The sequence below is a fragment of the Solanum pennellii genome, chromosome 5 (assembly GCF_001406875.1).
Source record: "Solanum pennellii chromosome 5, SPENNV200".
NCBI lineage: Eukaryota > Viridiplantae > Streptophyta > Magnoliopsida > Solanales > Solanaceae > Solanum > Solanum pennellii.
This window is the reverse complement of record NC_028641.1, coordinates 6868129-6885863: the sequence shown is the minus strand read 5'-3', so window position 1 is coordinate 6885863 and position 17735 is coordinate 6868129. Positions and strand designations below refer to the sequence as shown.

The following is a 17735-nucleotide window of genomic DNA, read 5'->3' as shown; positions in this document are numbered from 1 at the left end:
TGATAAGTTATATCAATAATGAATTAAACAAGTATCGAATAGTAACAAATCAATCAAAAAACTTCAAAATGAATCAAATGTGCATTAACATTGTATTATCTAATTCAACTTTAATACAATTGTTCAATCTAATATTCTCCTAATATCAATTGTAAACTTAACCAAACTCTCTTAAAATTGAGATATAAACTCCAAACGACATTTTCAATTATTTGTAGGAACTACCTATTCAAATTTATCACAAATTCGTAAAATTCAAATAATGAATTCAAAATTTGAAACTTTATAATGACCAGCAATGGTGAACTTTCGCTTCTGTTATTTTAATGATTTGAAATTTCTGCTTAAAAACGTGATTTTATACAAACTTGCAGGTTTCTTTCCCTCTTTTCATCTTGTTTTTGAATAAAAAATAGTGACATGGACAAAAACTGATTGGAGTAATGTAATTATTTAGATGAAAAGTTTAAAGAAAAGAACAAGAATAAAAAAGAAAAAGAAAAGAAGAAAAAAGAGGATGAAAATAAATAACACCAGAGAAAGAGAAAAAAAAGTAAAAGAATAAAAAAAGAAGAAGAAAGAGACGAAGAAGCAAAAAAGTTAAAAAAAAAGAAAAAAAAAAGAGTCGAAGAAGCAAAAGAATAACAAGAAGAAGAGGAAAAAAGGTTGAGAAAGAGGCGAAAATTTTCTTAATTCCAAAAAACCTTATACTTAGTTTAAAAAATTATATTGACACAAATGGTAAATATTTTTATAATATAGCATATTTATGTGATTTACCCTTCTATGTTTGCTATGAAGCGCAATTATGCAAACTTTATAGCATACAAATATGAATTTTTTTATTTGCTATATGTGAAAGTTACCCAAAATTAAACATTGAGCAAAAATGACAATTGTGTCAAATAACCCGACAGAAGTTGGATTACTTGACCCGGTACGGCCCAAATATGATTCCACTGCAAGCACATGACAACAACTTGATCAAATATTTCGATCTCAAAACCCATACGCATGAAGATTCACTGCGGAGCTTATAGTTGATCGTTTTTACTTTACCACCAGTAGATCTCCACCGGAAAGCTTCTCTCCGACAGCTTTTCCGATCTGATATTTTGATCGGAATCCGTACTACTTCACATGGCAGGGGCGGCGTCCGCGCTGTTCCTCCTTGACATCAAAGGCCGGGTGCTCGTCTGGCGTGATTACCGTGGAGACGTCACTTCAGTTCAAGCGGAACGATTCTTCACCAAGCTCATTGAAAAAGAGGTTCTTTTTTCCTCTCTCTTTTGAATTTAATATGAGAAATTGAAACATTTATCACAAGTTGATGCTCTAATAAATGGTTCTAGTTTGAAATCGGAGTTAGATTTGAGTTTAGGAGAATGGAAATTGGTGTAATTTGATGTGAAATGATGCCAATTTAGTTAAATAGAATGGAGAAAGAGTTATAATTTCTTTTGATGATTTCACGTGTTTCGAATTTTGAAGTTTCAAATCTTAAGTAATTTTGTGCAAGCATAGGTTCAAGGACTTATATTCTATCAATAATAATGTTGTACCACTTTACTTAAAAAGAGCAAATCTCATTGAGAAGTTAAAGTTAAGATGATTAATATTAAAACAAAGTTACCTTTTCTCTGATATGCATGCCTTTTTATCATCTCCATTTTTGTTTCTTTTCCAGGCAGTTTGATTTGTTTTGATTTAGTAGGAGCTTGAGCAGTTCATGATTTGCTGTGTAATTTGATTGTTATGTGATTTTATCCATTGCAGGGCGATCCTCTGGATCCTGTAGCATATGATAATGGCGTGACCTATATGTTTATACAGCATAACAATGTGTATCTCATGACTGCATCAAGGCAGAACTGTAATGCAGCTAGTCTACTTCTGTTTCTACACCGTGTCGTAGATGTAAGTTATGCTGATATTTGAGGATTTGTACTCTAACTGTGTTAATCCAAAATCAATTACTCTCTCAGCTATGACTTATGAGAATAATGGCAGATTTCGGAGTTTAGGGTCAATCTGTTCAACTTTCAATATCAATTTGGACATCAACTTCTTTAATTTTAAAGTAAAATTTACATATTATATAATTATAACTATATTAACTGAACTATGTGTCTACATCACAGTATTTTAAAAATAAATTTATTCTTGAAGTGGAAGAACTTTTTTTGTTTGACTCCTCTAATAGTTATAGTACCGTAAAAATGTAATGGAGGGAGTAATGGTTTCTTGGTTGGAACTTGGGGAGATTTATCATTTTTTATATGTTACCTTTCTGACAGGTATTCAAGCATTATTTTGAAGAGTTAGAAGAAGAATCCCTTCGCGATAATTTTGTTGTGGTGGTATGAGGAATATTTCATGTCTCTTTAAGATCAAAAGTTAGATAGGAAATTGTCATTCATATTGGCTCATTCAGACTGAGCTGATGTTCGTTGTCTTTGCAGTATGAGCTACTTGATGAAATGATGGACTTTGGTTATCCTCAATATACCGAAGCAAAAATTCTCAGTGAGTTCATAAAAACTGATGCATATAGGATGGAGGTTACACAAAGGCCTCCAATGGCAGTTACAAATGCTGTGTCCTGGCGTAGTGAAGGGATAAACTACAAGAAGAATGAAGTAGGTATACATGTTTATTTAAGAGGATATTTTTCTTCATTGGGTTACATGGAAGTTTGTTCTTTCAGGTGTTTTTGGATGTTGTGGAGAGTGTTAATATACTTGTAAACAGCAATGGGCAAATAGTGAGATCAGATGTTGTTGGTGCACTGAAGATGAGGGCATACTTGAGGTTTGCTCTTTGCACTGTAAATTCTTTTTCCTTTTTTTTACTAAACCTACCATCTAGCAAATGCCTCAGAAGGAAAATTCATGTTACCTCTATTTGTTTTTCTCGTTTCCCCCCTATCCCTTTGGTTAATTTAAGATTCCAAAAATTCCAACTGCAAGAGTTTAACTTCTTTAGTTAGTGTCAGATAGTATTATTAGAAGCATGATTCACAAATCATGCATTGCACATTTATGCATATAGGTGTTGAAGAATTTTGACTGAGTACCTTCTTTTGTGCTTCTAAGTTTCAGACACCACTTGTTTATTCTTCACTGGATGTAGCCGTAAAGAGCTCGCCAAATATTCTTTTTTTCCTGAATTTCGTCAATCTTTTATACATGCCGCAAAGAAATTCACCATCACCAATAGAATTGTTTGGTATACAAGCTAATTTTGACCATCATAATCTGCGAAGTGTTCAAGTGGCAGTTAGAATTACTAAAATCTTTCGGACAAAATTAGGCATTTTTAATGTTTCATTGCATACTCATGTTCTGGAGTGTATTGGATTCTTATATTACCACGCTGGACTAGTTCTTCTATGCTCTAATCTTACAACTACCTACAATTAGAGTAACCTAGGCGATGTTCTGTGGAAGTTCCAAGGATCTCTCTCTCTCTAGATAGAGGGCCCTCTACTTAGGTGGGGAAGTTCATTGCTTCAATGGTCACAACATTGTAGATAAAGATTAGGGGTGTCAAATTTAGCTCATAATAGAATAATCCACCAGACTTGGGCAGATCGGGCTGTGTATATGCTCATTGGTCTGTCATTTTGGGATAGCTCAATTTAGTCCCGGTAAACGCTGCAAAGCTGTCACATGAAAGGTCTGGGAAAGGAAAAACTGAAAACCTGGAATTCAGTGATCTCAGTCACATGGTGGATCATCTACATGAAAGGAACCCATGAATTTGTGAATCAAAAGGAATTCGTCATTTGCATGAAGCATAGATGCATTTTTTCTACTTTTTTTTAAAAATTTTTTTGGTGTAACTTGGCAATTGCAAATGAGAAAGTGGTTATGATAGAATTCTTGAGCTTGTTACTGATTTGTAATGCGGCTATGGGTTATGTCTCTGTAAATACTGTGCAGCACTTCAGCAAATACTTTCTCCAATAATTAAAAGAAAGGCTTGGGCCAATTTGGTTGCATATGTAGCCCAAATTGATTAATAAGAAAGTTATCAAAACATATTATCTTTTTAATGTGTGGTTTGTTTGAAATAGTCATGATAAATGAAGAAAACATTTTTTATTAGTTTGAGTTGATAACTAAACAAATTATAAAAGAACAAACCAACTAATGAAAACCTTTTGAGTTGAGCAGATTGGGTTATGAGTTATTACTCATTGTCCAACCCAAATTGGCCGGCCTATTTGACCTAAGCAAACATTTGGTGGGTTATACATTCCAACCTATTTATTGACTAAACTTACTTTAACCAGGCCAAATGTAGCCAACTTGCCCATTTGACACCCCTGATGAAGGTGATGAAGGTCAAGAGCTGGGTAAAACTCAACGATTAATAAATATTGTGAGAGGCCCACACCAACAATCAATTGGATGTACTTACTGTCACGCCTCCTATCCACCTAGAGAAATCTGTGGGACACCATGTGTGGAGCCTATAACTGACATGTCCTAAAGAGCGTACATATCCTACACTTTAACCTTTTTATTGGTGGGTTACACTATGTAAGGGCCAATTTTGGCACTCCTATGTTAAATCTTTTAAGTACCAAAGTCAGAATGGAAATTAGTTCCCTTTTCCACTTTGTTTATATTCCCTTTTAGAAACTAATACAAGGCCTTCAAGCACTAGTGCATTCTCTATCACCTTCAAAGATGTTCCAACTGCACATTTATTTAATATTTGAATGCAAGTCTCTTCCCCAAATCTTTCTCTTTAATGAAGAGAGAACTGCATATAAGTACAGTCAACACACATACATTGCAACCAGGTGGCCATGTGCCCATTGTTTATGGTTCATCACTCTTGTTAAATATTTGAGTGGAAGTCCCTTCTTCAAACATTTTGATTTAATAAAAAGAGAATTACATACAAGTATAGTCCACACACACACATTGTGACCAGGTGGCCTATATACAACTTTGCAAAGTTGAAGCCCAAAAATAATAGGCCAAGATTCAACATCAAAGTCCTAATAGGTTCTCGAAGTTGCTATTCAGTTTCTTTTTTAAAAAAGCGCAAGATTCTAACTCAATCTCCGAATCAGTAATTGTGACTCAAACATTAGTTCAACAAATCAAATGCATTTGGGTGGTGATTTAGATTTTTAAAGTAATCCACCATTACTGAAAAAAATTAAATAACTGTGTTTAAAATTCAAATATGATTTCGTGAGAAATTTTGGATTTTGGAGTGGGTGGTGTTTTAAACTTGTCAGAAATAGTCTAGGGAAGCTGACTTCCTCTTCTTACTAGAGCCTGCTCTTAAATTTAACTCAAATCTAACTCAAGTTTAAGTTTTGAAGACCTCTTGAAGTTTCCAGTTAATTGGAACAAAACCCAACCCAAACAACTAACAAACTCAAAAAACCCAATTTCCAAATATAGCTTTGAAGTGGGTTCAATGATAACTTTTATTTTTCAAGTTCTCAATCAACCACAATAAATCAACCAAATTAAAACCCTAAAATTGGCATTGATATTTATATACAACCATGGATGAAGGTGAGTGCATGACAGAGAAGCACCTTAGCAATAAAGTAGAAGGGAAAAAGAAAGCCCATCAAAAGCATCTTCCAAGCTGTCTTTCCACCCAGCTAAGGCTTGCAGAGTAATATGCGATGCATTCAGGCCATCAACGAGTCATCTGTTCTACTGCTCCATACTGCTTAAAAGAACATAACGAAAAAATTTTGGACTGAAGTTTGTTTATATATGCAATAACCCCAAGATCCGACATTCATCATTATGAATTTTTTACTTTGGACACTAGATTAAAACTGAAGAGAGTGAAAAAGTACTAGAGGTGACACTTCATTAACATTGAAGATGAAAAGAATGAGCGCTGGGAAAAGAACGAAGCAGAAGGAAAAAAGCGACAAAAGGAGAAAAAAGGGTTATTGCCCCAAGGAATGAAAACAATCAAGTTATATACAAAGTGGGTCAAATTGGGTAAGAAGGTAAAACGTGAGCTAATTTTAGTAGCATTGTTACCCGACCTTATAGAGACTAACTTTTGCTGTAACAAAGATGATCAACTTGTGGGGACAATACTTTGAGAAGTACATCCCCAAACATTTACATAATTTCACTCCAGAAGGAGATGACTGTCCAACATGTTTGGAGGTTTCTAGGTGGAGATGGTTTTTTGGATTTGAGGTTTAGGTGAAACTTTCATAGGTGGAATGTGCCAGAGTTCCAAAATCTGACTACTTTGCTTCACAAGCAAAGTACCTCAGAAGATAGGCACGGCGTATGGAAATGGAAGGCTTGGAAAAATGGAGTGTTTTCTATTAACTCATATTATCGGAAGCTTCTAATTAGGGAGAGGTTGCCGTTCCATATAACTCGAGTTGGATCTCCATAGAGGAGGGGTGATTTTGACTGCTGAGATGCTTGAGGAGATGAAGGTTCTGTGCATTAATTGGTGCTTTATGTGTAAGGGTTCGGATGAAGATGTCAACCATCTTCTCATAATTGTCAGGTAGCTTTGAGCCTTTGAGGTTATGGTGGGAAATTCTAGGTTGGTTTGGAATCAGTTGGCTGATGTCAGACACTGTGAAAGAAGCCATGTCCAGTTGGAGTTTTGGTAGAATGAAGAAGAAGAGACACAGGTCTTGGAACGTTCTCCACTAGCCCTTATGTGAGTTGTCTGGAGATAAATATGAGAACTTTCGAAATTCAAAGGTGTAGAGATGAATTTCATGCGAATAAGGAATAACCTCTTATTACTTTTTTCCTTTTAGAGTACTGATGAGGTCTGTTAATGTATAGAATAGAAGATTGTGTGTCGTTCGTTACAAAAACTATTTTCTTGTAGGTTTGCTACTTATTGGTATTCTTCTTGTATACAGGCACATTTTGCCCAAACATCAATAGTATTTATTACTTTATCAACAACAACATAATAACAACAACAACAACAATGTGTCTAGTTGTTAGTGTGTGAGTTGTTCTTTTACCTGAACTTTTTCAGTTTCTGGTGAGCTCTTTATTCCACATCTGTTGGAGTGTCACTATCTTATCTTCTATTTGAATATCTGGGACATTTTAGGGGTACAAGTTGAATGCCTGGTAGTTTTTCCGTGTTGATTCAGAAGACACTTAGTTCCACTACTTAAACGTCATGGTTATCAGTCCCTTTATCAGTCCCTCACGTGTGAATTGTTGGTATTATCCTACTGTATATAGAGTGACTGTTATCTGAATATACATTTTATTGTTTCTTTTTTGCAGTGGCATGCCTGAGTGTAAGCTTGGTCTTAATGATAGAATGTTGCTGGAAGCACAAGGGCGAACTACCAAGGGGAAGGCCATTGATCTTGATGATATCAAGTTTCATCAGTATGAAATTTTTCAGTTATTTCTTTTTGTGGGATTATGATATATTGGTCTCCTGTCAAACGGAGTTATGTGGGTTGGCCATTGATTTAGTTGCATAACATGCTTCTCAAAGCTGAAATACTTTACTAAATAGTGCGGCCTGGAAAGTCAAACCTATCACTTTAAAAGGAATTTAGAAGTCTGTGGTTGTTGAACCAGCAACCTGTACCTCCCGCACAATTTTTCAAATGATAAATCCTGGAGGCTTTTATCCATGTCTTGAGTCTTGGCCAGTTTCGAATAGTAACCCATTTCACTATCTTATTGCCCTTCTCTTTCTCTTCCACTAATTTAGGTGTGTTCGCTTGGCCCGATTTGAAAATGATCGCACTATATCATTTATACCGCCAGATGGAGCCTTTGATCTTATGACCTACAGACTTGGTACTCAGGTAAATTATGAGCTTGTTGGGTCTTGTATTACTTTTAGTTCCCTTGTGGATGTTCTTAAGCAAAATTGTTTAAACCCTTGATGGTAATTGTCTCAGGTAAAGCCTCTCATATGGGTGGAAGCTCAAGTGGAAAGACATTCTAGGAGCCGTATGGAAATTGTGGTTAAAGCACGGAGCCAGTTCAAGGAACGAAGGTATGATGTGTATCAAGTATTACAGTGAAAAACTCAGCTAATTAGATGCGCCATTTTACTTGTACTGTGTATTGCATGCATTATGTTATAACAAAGTTTTCCATGTCCAGTTATGAGTTTCTTCAATAATTTCAGTACTGCAACTAATGTTGAAATTGAGTTACCTGTGGCAACGGATGCTACAAATCCAAATGTCCGAACATCAATGGGATCATCTACTTATGCACCTGAAAAAGATGCACTGATTTGGAAAATAAAATCTTTCCCAGGTGGTAAGGTTAGTGTTGACTTGATCATAGTTGAAGTTTTAACTCATTGCTTAACTTTTCTGATTGTTCTCTTGTTGACATTTGCCTATATGTAATGCCATTTCTTTTTTCAGGAATATATGTTGAGAGCGGAGTTTACTCTTCCCAGTATTACAGCAGAAGAATCAGTTCCTGAGAGAAAAGCTCCTATACGTGTGAAATTTGAAATTCCTTATTTTACTGTTTCTGGTATACAGGTAAGCCCTCGACTCTTTTTCGTATTCAAAGATCAGCAATTTATCCACAGAAATATATTTGTTTAAGAAGGGTTCCAAAAGATGTTGATTGTAAATGTAAAGACCACACTCCACAGTTGTGGCTCTCAGAAAGAGTATTACAAAGGCATAGTCGTACTAACCCCTAAAAGCATTGGTTTTACTTAGTCATAGACTTCGAAGTCTGCATCCCCTTATTTCTGTAATCTTTAGGCCCATGTTTATATCCTTGCTTGGTCTATCATATTAAGAAACCACCGAGTCTCGGATGAGCTGTTAACTCTATGTACTTGATTAGTTCTCAGGCTGGGAAGGCAGGAGGGGAGTCAGATGGGATTAGGACTTAGGACTTACTGTGAGGGTTGGCACTTCAAATGGTATTGGGAATTAAGGGTTATTGTAGTGCAAAGGCATATTGGGGATAATGAGGTGATGTGGCTGGTTCGATTCTGCTGTAGACGCACATTGTAAAAATCTTAGAACTGGCACAACAGAACACAAAATGTCCATTTAGTTGAACTCCTTTTTAAGTTATTTTCCTTGCTAGTGGTTATTGTTGGTATTGCTTGACACTGCAATATGAAAAGGGAGGCAGGGCGGGGGTTCTGTGCTGGAAGAGGGCAATTATAGCTGATTGTCATCTTTATGCCCAACAACTGCATATACTTAAGTCTAATTAACCATGGTCAACATTATCTGATTTCCTGGTAAGGTGTAGGCTTGTAATACTACAATTAACCAGCCGAACTAACTTCAAATTATTTAAAGGTGGAGATGAGCTTATAAGACACCAACTATACTGACTAGTAAGTGGATTCCAATTAGGCACTCAGAGTTCCCCACATGCCTTCCCAAAGAACACGAAGTAACAATCTGCAGTAGTCAAACTTTTCCTCAGATCTAATCTGGCTCTGCTGTGTAGATCAAACTGTCACCTATAGTATATCTTGCCTTCTATGACTATTCTCCTTTGTTCAGTGCTGGAAGTTTTTATATATATATATATATACATATATATATATATACATACATACATATATATATATATATATATATATATATATATTTATTTATTTATTGAGATGGTAACAAACTTATATTTCAAAAGAGGCTGTGGAGCCATAATTATAATGAGTGTGAGAAAAACCTAATTAGACAAAAACTATGTTAAACAGATTACAGACTCTAAAACTTGGATTAAAGCCTCAGTGTCACATACGTACTTTTGTAGTCCTGTTTACACCAAAACTAAAAAAAGCAAAATACAAATCTTCTGTATTGGGTTGCTCTTTCCATCAAAACATCTTAGATTTCTTCCTCTTTAGATTTGTCCACCATATGCAGCCTGAGATCATACTCCATCTATTTTTTTTAAAAATAAATCTTAAGTGCCTCCCTTTCTGTTCTAGCTGGAAATCATCAGTGTAATCATTGGCACTGACCAATTCAAACCAATCATAGCAAAAAGTACGTCCCAGAGTTCTTAGTCACTCTACAGAACAAAAAAAGGTGACTCTTTGTTTCTGCGTACTTACCACATAAGTGGCACTGGAGCAAAGTTATATTCCCCTCCTCTGCAGCCTGTCCCGAGTCGAACAAGCTTGCTTGATTACCAGCCAAATAAAACAAGCCACCTAGTATGGGATTAGTTCCCCGTGCTTCAAAGGCCCATAACAAAACAAGCATATTTTTGTTTTCATCTGTTCTCTAAGCTGAATAGCTGATATAGCATGTTCTTGACATTGCAATAATATGTATTTAATGAATGTCAGGTTCGCTACTTGAAGATTATTGAGAAAAGTGGCTATCAGGCTCTTCCATGGGTGAGATATATTACTATGGCTGGTGAATACGAGTTAAGACTAGTATAAGGTCAAAGCACAGATGATGTTTCCAGCCAATTGAGTTTGTAGAAGGCCTCAGGTAACTTCCAAGTTCTAGAATTTTGAGCTGCTTGGCAAAAGGCAACTGCTCGTTCACACCGGATGTTAAACAATATTTTCCAGGGACAGTTTTGTTGTTTGTAATCGACTCTTATATGTAATAGTGTTCATTTTCTTGTATCATAAACTTATGACGATAAGTTTCATATCCAATATTTCTTCAAGGCAGATTCCAACTTCCTATTGCTTGTATGTCTTGTTCATCTTCTGCTACTATTCATGTTAGCTTCGTGTTTTCGCATTGGAAATTGTTGATTGATGTCGACAACATTGGCCTATAATTGTGATAAATAATGGTGGGAATTTCATTTTTATATTTCAAGATCTTCTAAAGTTGATTACATTTGCTTGTAGGAAGTCTTTGAGTAGCTTTCTTTTTAACGGTTTGGATCTTGTTGTGAAAAAATTGAAACGTCGTTATCGTTGGATAAATTATGATCATGGCTGTCGAATTTATCGGATGAGAGGAAAATATAATTATGATCAAGCCTTTGGGACAAATGACATACAAGGCAAGCTAACTCAATGATAGATCAAACAAAAGGGGATTAAAGGAGCACAATATACATTTTCTTTTTGGTTTTCCATGTGCCCTGACTAAATTCGAATTGCGTATTGTAGGGTTAATTTGGAGTGATGCTTCTGACAAGATTTTCTCTATATTCAAAGCTCGAATTCGACACCTTTCATTAAAGATGAAACAGTTCAACCACAATATATCCATATTGGTGAACAAGCACTATCTTAATTCTTAACCTCCAAGGCAAACAACTAATTCAATATCATGTTCACGATTACGTCCTTTTTCTTGATAATAATAATAATTATGATTTTATAGCAAAGTTTCCTATGACTCGGAAACACATGACCCAATTTTGTAGTTGCACAAGTGTACTTACATGTTTAAAACCATACGTTTCAAAAAAGAGAGTATTTATTTTGTGCAAAATCAAAGTCAAAGATATAAAATGTATCTTAAATTTATGGTCATCATATCTCCAATGTTACGGTAAACATTTACTATAACTTTACAAGTTGGCATGAAACAAGAAAGGCATGAAGATTGATACAAGTATGCAACATTTAGTGGTGGATCAAGAATATGTTTAGCTAAATACTTATCTTTAAATGACGTCTATAGCTTCGGTTATATTACTTCGTTACGAGTTATCTCATCTTTTAAGTCATCAAGTTACATCAAACTCTCCTTTACTATACTAGTCCTGGACCCGTGCGTTGCACGTGTGTCCAATGCTAAGTTGTGAAGTTGTTATATAACGATATTTATATACTCGGATTTGTTTGTTGCTCGTGTATCTCATGCTAATTAAGTACAAACGGCTCACATATACCCCTGCCATTACAAAATGGCTCACATATACCCTTCATTTAACGGAAGTTAAAAGATTAGTTTTAAATTTATATTTATTACTTCTAGTTTTTTTAAAAAAAATTTATTTAGGGGTATATATGATTCTTCTATCAAAGTTCAAGGTATATTTTAATTTTTCTCATACATAAATTATTTTTTGACTTCTTTTATTATAATTATTTGAGTTTCTTATTCTTATTTTGTTTTTTTCTTTCATTCCTTAGTTTAAAGAAAAAAAAATTAAACTATTTTTTTTTGTGTACTGTAATTTAATTTGGTATTCGAAGAAAAAATTTGGTCATCTACAATAAGTTTTACAAGAATATTAGTGAAACATAAATAAATTTGATTATCAAAATAATAATTATAAATTAGTCATTAAAATAAAAAAAAATATGTTTGACGAGGATTAAATTTACTCATATGGTATTATATTTTTTAGAAAAAAAATAATAAAAATTTAGATTAAAATATTTTTTTTTTCATTTCCGTTAGAGGAAAAGGGTATATGTGAGCCATTTGTTTACAAGTAGGGGTATATATGAGCCACTTTCATAACTATGGGTATATCAGCTCTAAATGACAAAGTTGAGGGGTATATCAGACCCTTTTCCCAAAATATTATAATAAGTGTGTGTTAAGTTGCAAAAAAATTGAAGAGAAATATATAAGCTCAAACTAATAATTTAATTATGCAATTCTTATAACATATCAAGTATTCAATTTAATAAAAATTTCTTTTTGTTTAATATGTCATAACTCATAATTTAAATGCCAAGTGTGATTTCAAAATATTTCTTGTCTTGAGTTTTTTCATATTCTTTTTCACTTTTGTAGTCTCCACATTTTCACATTTGCATACGTATTAAGACGTTGTCGAATGAGAGTAGCATTTGCAAAAGTTCAATAGAAAGTTGATCAATCTATGTCTTCCTTAAGTTGACTTGTAGATGATCGTTGTGTGATAACTTGCATACTAATTGAAGAGAAAATATACAAGATAAAACTAATGAATGATGAGCCTATTCAATCAATATTATTATCAGTACAAGATATATCATGTTGAAATATTGTTATCAAATGAATTTCAAAAGTAATATCCGAACAATTATTATTATGTAATTTTTTTGGGATAATGCACAAGTATTCCCTCAACCTATGCCCGAAATCTCAGAGACACACTTATACTATACTAAGGTTTTATTAATAATTTTTTACCCCTTTCGGCCTACGTGGCACTATTTTGTGGGCCCAACGTTAATTGACTTTTTTTTCAAGTTAATGTCACGTAGGCCGAAAAGGAGTAAAAAATTACTTATAAAATAAGTTCAGGGGATAATAGGATCTTATTATAGTATAAGTGTGTCTTTGGGATTTCGGGCATAGGTTGAGGGGTACTTGGTCATTTTCTCAATTTTTTTAATAAATCAAATATTCAACTTGATATTCAACTTGATAAAAGCTTTTTTTAATGTCACACATAATTTAAATCTCTTATTGGTTCAAAATATTTCATGTTTTAAAACTTTTGCCTTCTTTCTAAGAAAATGTAACCTCCATCTTTTTATAATCACATACGGGTAAAGAAGTTATTGTCGAATGTGAATTGTATCCTGTAAAAATTGCACAAAAATTAGATCAACATATACCTTTTTTATGATAGCTAGTAGATCATTGTCAATTTTGTGGTATACACCTTAAAAAATAATTATTATTAGTGATAACAATATAAGTGCTAAAATATCTAATAAATGTATATGAACCATAATTATTATAGGTACGTGTACGCTTTGCCTATTCAAAGTTATTGGTTCTATCATATGTGAATTCAACAAAAACATTTATATATATATATATATATATATTAAATTATGTAAATTGATTCCTAACCAAAATTTACATAAACAAGAATATACAGTTTCATGATACTCTAAGAAGTTATGATAAAAAAGAAAGTAATCTTACCTGATTTGATATTTGCATGACAAATTTCTATGTTCAAAGAGGTGAAGTAACTATGATACACCCAAGTAAGATGAACTTTCAACTAATCAAAAAATATATACGAATAATTCGAATTAAAGACAATAACTTATAATGTGAACAGAAAAAATGAAGAACATAAACAAAGTAGCAAAGAAAGACACAAATACAAAATAAATATGAGAAAATATACCTACACAAAGTAGGATTAATAATCTAATAATTTGATGAATTAGGATAGTAGTCTTGTGATTTTTCACTATTTATGCACAATATTAGTAGTATTTAGTAAATGAATATATTGTATTGAATTGATAAAAAAAAATTTACTCCACATTGAATACACCAACCAACTTTTCAAATTCTCCATATGCTTATTAATACGAAGAGATGTTTTATATTTTGCATTAGAAATTAAAAAATAAAAAATTTACATAAATTAAACGCATAACTCCATGTCTTTTGATTTATCTAGTTCAATCATTTAATATATTCTTATTTATATATATTTGAAGATAGACTTATTTTTTAGCAAAAAAATGTAACATAAATAGGAGTTAAATAAATGAAAAAAATACTAATGCATATTTTTATGTATATATGTTCAATAGCCTAATGCATTGAAGTAAGTGTATATTTATATTCTTGTACAAATATTATTGCGGGAATAATATTTAATTGAAGGATATTAATGTCATTAAATATTTTATGGACAATTTGATAATTCAAATTTGAACATATTTTGGTTCCACTTATATATATTCTACTATTTACTGGAGTAATTTAATAGAAGTGTTATTTCTCTCTTTTTTATATGTGATGGAAAAGTGACAAATTAATATATGATTACTATTAAATATTAAATTAATAAAATATTTTAAAACTTTTTTATTTAGTATAGGGTAAAATGGCAATTCAAAGTTAAATTTTGGAGCTTTCCACTTTTAATTATTATTTATTATTAGTTATATTATTTATGGTAATAAGTTAGGAAAATGAAGAGGTATAGCTATGAAATTGCTTTTAAATGGAGAAATAATTTCTTAAAATGATTTTAAGAAAATAAATTAATAGGTAAGGGGTATTTTCATGATTTAATAGTATTAGGTCTCGAGTACGTGCGTTGCACGTGTATTTCATGCTAAGTAATTTTAAAAATAATAATATTAGCTCAAACTTGCAATGAGTTATATGAATTTTGAAAGGGAAGATTATCTTTTGTCTGATTTAAGTTTATAGTCATTTCATCTTTGAATTTAACATAAATAATTAATAAAATAGTGTGTGTGTGTATATATATATATATATATATATATATATATGTATATATATATATATATAATTATATAATATTGGATGTAACATGACAAACGATTAAAATCAACGTGTTTCACGCATTTGAACAGTGCATTAGACAAATAACTTCAAATTTTCGATTAAACCTTTAAAGTATATAATCTCATGTTTATCATTTTTTTTCTGTAGTTATCCATGTTACATCTTAAAGCGTAACACAAATTAAAGATTAACAACATAAAGGCACAACAATTTTAACTAATTAATCAGCATCATGGAAGGTAAACTACCACAAAATGGTTCTTTGACAAGAACTGCTTCACGTCTTGTTGCCTCAAATCAGCAATCGACTTGAAGAATATCTAGCTTTCAATTTAAATAACAATACACTTACCTAAATTACTGTGCAAATCAATTGTGGAACTGCATCCTATACTTTTTCCAAAAATGTATATATATTATATAAAACTTAATAGAGTACATGAAAAAGTTTTCTAAAAATCGAAAATTAAAAGAATTAACAAATTTAAAATTAATGGGTAAGTGCATATAATTATAAAATAAAAGATAAACTAACTAAGGACTTGACAAATTCATGAACTTTACAATAATATTTCACAATTTATTGATTTATTATTAAAAGGTAAATGTATCATTTGATTGACAGTATAAAAATATTCTGAACAAGTAGGGTGTAGATAGGGGTAAAAATATCCTATAAGAAGGTGTCTAAAATGTATATATTCATGAAATAGTGACAAAACGAACCAACAATACATTTCTTAATCATTTAAATTTAATTATTCATATAATTTTGCCTTTTTATAGATCTTTTCCGATGTGCATTCCTTGGAACTTTTTTATTCATATATTTATTATTTCTAATTAATAATTAGTGTACATTTAATTACTCAATGCAACTCTTCCCATTCTTTTATTTATTCAGCGACTAGCAATATCCCAAACTATCTAGTTAATTCATCATAGATGTTTACGGAGGAACTTTGAGGAAGATGAAGTATTGAGAAGTCTTAAGCTATGTGCAATGTATAAAGCCCTAGGACTTGATGGTTTCACTAACAGATTTCTCATCAGAGGACTATTATGACTACATCATTGTCGAGGCGCCCCGGTCTGAACATGCCAGGTTGGTTGACAAACCCAAGGGCAAAGCCAGAAGTCTTAAGCTATGTGCAATGTATAAAGCCAAGGACTTGATGGTTTCACTGTGGATTTTTACTTTAAATGCTGGGAGATCGTAAAACATGACATAATGAATATCAAAATTTTCATGACCAAGAAGTGTTGGAAAAAAGCCCCAATGCTACTTTCATTGCTCTCATTCCCAAGAAGAAAGATATCACCGAATTGAGAGCTTTCAGACCTATAAGCCTGATAGAAAGCATCTATAAAATCTTCTCCAAAGCACTAACAGAGAGATTGAAAAATTGGTAGGTTCTCATCAAATGACATTAATTAAAGGTAGAAAAATTCTGAATGCAGTCCTAGTGACAAATGAAATTGTAGGCTCAAGAATGAAGCAAAAGAAAGTAGGAATATTGTGTAAGCTTGACATTGAAAAAGCTTATGACCATGTTAATTGGAGATACTTGTTGAATATTCTGGAAAAGATGGGATTTGAGCTGAAGTGGATAAATTTTTGTATATGTTAAGTGAAATTCTCTGTTTTGATTAATGGTGCACCAACAAAATTTATTGGAGCTCAAAGGGGCCTCAGGGGATCTTCCTATTTTTGCTAGTGATGGAGGACTTAACAACATGCTCAAGATAGCTTACTCAAATGATTGGTTGAGAGGTTTTCATGTGGACAACGATGGAAGAGAAAGTTTAGAGGTGACTTATTGCACTATGCTGATGACGAACTCATTTTTTGTGGAGCAGAAGAAGAACAACTCAAATATCTAAGAGTAATATTGGTCCTGTTTAGATTAATCTGTGGGTTGCATACTAATTGGAGAAATAGTTTTCTTCATCTTATTAATGATGTATATAACATGGAGGCACTAAACATAATCTTAGGTGGACAAGCTGGGGCTCTCCCAACTACATACCTTGGAATGCCGTTGGATGCTAAATCAATGTCTAAAGAGATCTGGAGCAGTATAATAGAGAAGTGTGAGAAGAAACTGGTTAGATGAAAGGGGCAATACTTGTCTCTTGGAGGAAGAGTTACTCTAATTAACTCAGTCCTAGATGCTACGCTTGCTTACATGATGTCTTTATTTCCCATTCCAGTTGGGTCAGACAGATTGGACAGAATCAAGGGAGTTCCTATGGAAAGGAGACAAGGACAAGAAAGGTTACAATATGGTAAAGTGGAATAATAAGATAATAGAAAAAAGGCATGAGGGTTTGGGTATTGAAATCTGCAGAATCATGGCAAGACCTCAGAATGAAATGGTTGTGAAGATTTGCTAATTACAAACATCTGTTATGAATAAAAGTCATCAAAGCCAAGTATAAAGAAAATAGGTAGATGACAAAGAAAGTATTTTCCCCATATGGAGCGAATCTGTGGAGATCTATAAGGGCCTTGTGGGATGATTTCAAGATCAAAACCAAGGTTAAGGTTAGAAAGGGGAAAAGA

General features: G+C 32.8%; 1 protein-coding gene across 1 annotated transcript; it reads left to right on the top strand.

The window, feature by feature from the left end:
• Positions 1-978: 978 nt before the first annotated feature.
• On the top strand, positions 979-10668 carry LOC107020748 (AP-1 complex subunit mu-2). Its single transcript, XM_015221227.2, has 11 exons — positions 979-1269; positions 1777-1917; positions 2298-2360; positions 2463-2639; positions 2708-2811; positions 7278-7385; positions 7720-7816; positions 7913-8010; positions 8146-8287; positions 8393-8515; positions 10306-10668. The coding sequence occupies exons 1-11, from the start codon at positions 1141-1143 to the stop codon at positions 10402-10404; spliced, it is 1281 nt and encodes a 426-aa protein (XP_015076713.1). The 5' UTR covers positions 979-1140; the 3' UTR covers positions 10405-10668.
• The last annotated feature ends 7067 nt before the right edge of the window (positions 10669-17735 follow it).

Coding starts and splice junctions, on each gene's coding strand:
- LOC107020748 (XM_015221227.2), top strand. CDS start 1,141: ATGGCAGGGGCGGCGTCCGCGCTGTTCCTCCTTGACATCAAAGGCCGG. Junction 2,361..2,462: donor GCGATAATTTTGTTGTGGTG/GTATGAGGAATA, acceptor TTGTCTTTGCAG/TATGAGCTACTTGATGAAAT. Junction 2,812..7,277: donor AAGATGAGGGCATACTTGAG/GTTTGCTCTTTG, acceptor TCTTTTTTGCAG/TGGCATGCCTGAGTGTAAGC.